General features: G+C 43.2%; 1 protein-coding gene across 2 annotated transcripts in view; it reads left to right on the plus strand.

Annotated features, from left to right (window-relative positions):
• The first annotated feature begins 1,756 nt into the window (after positions 1–1,756).
• cntnap2a (contactin associated protein 2a) overlaps positions 1,757–4,347 on the plus strand; it is a 315,711-nt gene continuing 313,120 nt past the window's right edge. For both annotated transcript variants that reach the window (XM_052483622.1, XM_052483624.1), the window contains exon 1: positions 1,757–2,429. In XM_052483622.1, the coding sequence (XP_052339582.1) occupies positions 2,333–2,429 (97 nt within the window). In that variant the 5' untranslated portion in view covers positions 1,757–2,332. The remainder of the gene's footprint in view (positions 2,430–4,347) is intronic.

A 4,347-nucleotide genomic window follows, 5' to 3' on the forward strand; every position in this document is an offset into this window, starting at 1 on the left:
ATTGCTAATTTGCTGCGTGAAGCTTGCTCTAACATAAGTTGTGTAATGGTTAGGTGGTTACGAATGCACTGATATAAGTGGACATACTTGGCATTCGGCAACTTTGAAAAAACTAATTTACAGTCATTTTAGTTGATAGGCTTCTGAGTTTAGTATACTTCAGTATCTATCAAATATAGGTCTACAAGATCATATCATGAAACTAATTTACATTTTCACACTTCACATTTGACTCATTTAGCAGAAATTCTTATCCAGAGCGACTTAGCGTATCCATCTTAAGATAGCTAGGAGAGACCCCCACATATAACAGTCGTAGTCAGTATATTTTTCCTCAATAAAGAAGCTATCAGCAAAGTCAGTGCGAGTAGGAAAAGTAAAGCACAGCTTTTTTATTTTTTGACGACAGATGTTTTGAAGACAGATGTTTTGACGACAGATGTTTTGTCTTATTTAAGATACTCTTGAAGGGATAGATACATTAACATTTTACATTTTTGGAATGCAAATTCACATATGACCGAGTGATCAACCTACCCTTTCTCTATCCCACTCTTGTTGACGATACAGCATATTCTCCAGTGTTAAATTGGGTCCACACTTTTCAGGGTTACATTAACACACTGCTTCGTCTATAGCTTTATTTGCATATGTTATACCATGCCTTGACTTTTGATTGAATTGTAGAGTTACCACCCATGACTGTACATGTGTATCTGTTAGTGACAAGAGACATGGTTGTTTCTTTAAACTATGTTCAGTCCTGTGGCCTTCACCAAGTGAAATCGAAATTAAATATGTTATAATTAAAATGTAAATCCTTAACGCAATACAGCAAGTATTTCAGAAGGCCTTATTTTGCAGGCATAGTTTTACAGTCGCCTGAAACTCATAGTTTGTTTACAGGTCACATCAGGCCTGTAAATCACATTATGCTGGCTTGCAAAGTGATGTGTAATTTCTATTGGAATTCAGCAGAGTGGGGATATCCAACATTTAGAATGACTATTCACCCACAACCTGCATCCAGAATGACTGCTAGCTTGGGAAGACTACACTATGAGACTACCTACCCTTTTTACTGTTGTATACATCTTATATAACCTTTTAAACTGGAATAACTATTTTAACAGTGAGTGCAAAAATCCAGGTAACAGATTGGTTTAGACAAATGTATGTTATTTATGTATGAGTAGCATAATATGAATTACTCAATCAATGTGCATGTAAAAACATAGATATTGAAACAAACAATTCCAAAAACAGAGCATGCTGGGAAATGTGATATTGATGGGTGTGGTTTTGGGCTGACACTAGTTATTAACACCAACACTGTGGTTCTTTTACACCAATGACTGTTAATTTAACACTTAATGTGAATGTAATACCTGAATCATGACTGAATCACCTGAATCAATCCCTGAATCAATCCCTTTTAAATGTGTAGAGTAGGCTTATATAGCCCATATGCTATCTATAATGTGTTTAATTGTTATTGTAATAGGTGTCGTTTCAATGAATATCACTGGAAAACACAGTAGATCTATACTCAAATAATCCTAAATGTATAAAAATCAACAGGTCTGGCAATCTTTTCTAAATATGAGAGCTGGTTACAAATACATGGTGTCCCAAGAGGATTCCAGCGGGAACGTCGCGAGGAACATACCAACTGCCACCGGAAAGTGGGAAGCGGAGAGAGGGACAGAGCGAGAGAGCAACTTCAGCACCAATCAGCACTGGACTTCCGAGCGAAACGAAGCTTCTTTCATGAAGCCATCAGCAAATAGCTTTCAATCTTACTAGTCGACAGTGCATTGAGTGCTGCCTACCTGAAAAATGGCTTGATATTGTAACAATTATTAACAGTCTCTATCTATCCTCTAATGTAGTTAGTTATTGGTTGTGGCGTCGTTAAAGTTGGGGATCGCGAGCACCGCTCTCTTGATGAGATAGGATAGCTACTGTTGGTTGGTAGGCAATAAGATTGAGGGAGAGAGAGAGAGAGAGAGAGAACGAGAGAGAGAGAAAGAGAGAGAGAGACAGAGAGAGAAAGAGACAGAGAGAGAGAGAGAGAGAGAGAGAGAGAGAGAGAGAGAGAGAGAGAGAGAGAGAGAGAGAGAGAGAGAGAGAGAGAGAGAGAGAGAGAGAGAGAGAGACAGAGAGAGAGAGAACAAGTGGTAGAAAAGAGAGATTCGCGCGCGCGGAGTCTTCTCCTCGCCAGTCTGTAGCTCTCGAGCGGCAGGGAGGCATTGTCTCGTGCTAAAAGGATATATTTCTCCGCCACTTTCATTTATCCTGTTTTCTCCCTCGGCATTTTATCAACGCGAAGATGCACCGTCCTGGGCTGGTCTCAACATTCACGTTAACGTCAATGCTGTGGATTTTTAACAGTTTCCGCAGCCTGCACGGAGCTCTCCCGTTCGCACGTAAGTTACCGGTTTGTTTCTTCGTCATTTTCCGTTTAGTGGTGGTGGTGGCTCTCGGGTGCATCCTGGGGCAGGGGATGATGGAAGGGAGGGCTGAGAACCGATCTGCACGCTGATGCACGGAATGGATACGGCTTGATGCCGTTATGAACATGTATTTTTGTAGATGGTGTCAACTGATTGTATTTAGTCATTAGTGTTTCGTATGTGAATGTATGTGATGGTGCAGCTTCGACGCTCCAGACCATTTCCCTCTTATTCACCCAAAGCTAAATGGTCTTACGCTATTAGAACCGGGCTGGTGTTGTTGTCTAGGGTCAGTTATACATGAAGGGATGCTCGCCTAGCCGGTGCGGAGAGGAAAAGGTAGGCTATATGAGAAAAACATGCTGGTGGTGGAACTTCATGCTTTGATTGGTTGCCACTTGCATTTTTTGGAGAGTTTGTCAACGTGTATCTAGCTAAAGCTATGGGGTTACCATTGCAGATCGCCTCGATTATTTTGGAGACCTGTCTGTAGCGTGTTTAGAGTTAATGTGTCATTTGGTGGGTGGTCAGTTATTATTATTATTATTATTTTCTCAGCAGTGAATATCTATGACAAATAAATCATTCACAATAAAGATGATGATTATATTTGGATTCAGTGTAGGCTATACATTAACTCTAGTGCGCCTGCTTGGTTGTGTTCCAACCCTGCTCTTACATACCTGAATCTACATGATCCACAGGGCACCAGCACACCTAGGAGGATTGACGCCCCTGGTATAAATCATAGATGTGCCCTAGATCAGATCACATCAAATCTGATCTCTACTATAACAATATGAACTATTAATGTTGGTCCAGCGCACTGTTACAGTATGTATTGTCCTCCTCAGTCTTATTTACAACATCTAATTTTAACTGCACCCATGAAGCTGTGTGTGTGTGTGAGTGTGAGTGTGTGTGTGTGTGGTCTGTAGATTAATCATGCTCAGTGACAGTTGAGTAAGGAGAGGGAAACCAGACTGTTAGCTGTTAATTGCACTGCCATCTCTCTCTCTCTCTCTCTCTCTCTCTCTCTCTCTCTCTCTCTCTCTCTCTCTCTCTCTCTCTCTCTCTCTCTCTCTCCTCGATGACCCTCCATTCTTCTTTCTCTCTACTGTTCTTTGTGTCTTCCTTCTACTGTCTCTTTCCATACCTCTCCCTTTCTCTTCCCCCACTGATCCACCCTTCCGTTTCTTTCTCTCTCTCCATCCCCATCTCCCACGCTCTCTCTCTCCATCCCCATCTCCCACGCTCTCTCTCTCCATCCCCATCTCCCACGCGCTCTCTCTCTCCATCCCCATCTCCCACGCTCTCTCTCTCTCCATCCCCATCTCCCTCGCTCTATCTCTCTCCATCCCCATCTCCCTCGCTCTCTCTCTCCATCCCCATCTCCCTCGCTCTCTCCTCTCCATCCCCATCTCCCTCGCTCTATCTCTCTCCATCCCCATCTCCCTCGCTCTATCTCTCTCCATCCCCATCTCCCTCGCTCTATCTCTCTCCATCCCCATCTCCCACGCTCTATCTCTCTCCATCCCCATCTCCCACGCTCTATCTCTCTCCATCCCCATCTCCCTCGCTCTATCTCTCTCCATCCCCATCTCCCACGCTCTATCTCTCTCCATCCCCATCTCCCATGCTCTCTCTCTCCATCCCCAATCTCCATCCCCATCTCCCACACTCTATCTCTCTCCATTCTTCAGTTCTTCTCTTTCGCTCTGCCTCATTTTGTCTCTCTTCCGCTACACCCCTTTTCTCCTCCACCTATTCCCCTCTCGCGACCTGATTACTAAAAACTCCCTTCTACCAGGATTCTCTCTAGAGAATCTCTCTGGGGCTTTTACATACAACTCTTCCCCTCTCCCTCTCCTTGGTGAATAGGATATAGAAC

The sequence above is a fragment of the Oncorhynchus keta genome, chromosome 28, assembly GCF_023373465.1.
Source record: "Oncorhynchus keta strain PuntledgeMale-10-30-2019 chromosome 28, Oket_V2, whole genome shotgun sequence".
Classification (NCBI taxonomy): Eukaryota; Metazoa; Chordata; class Actinopteri; order Salmoniformes; family Salmonidae; genus Oncorhynchus; species Oncorhynchus keta.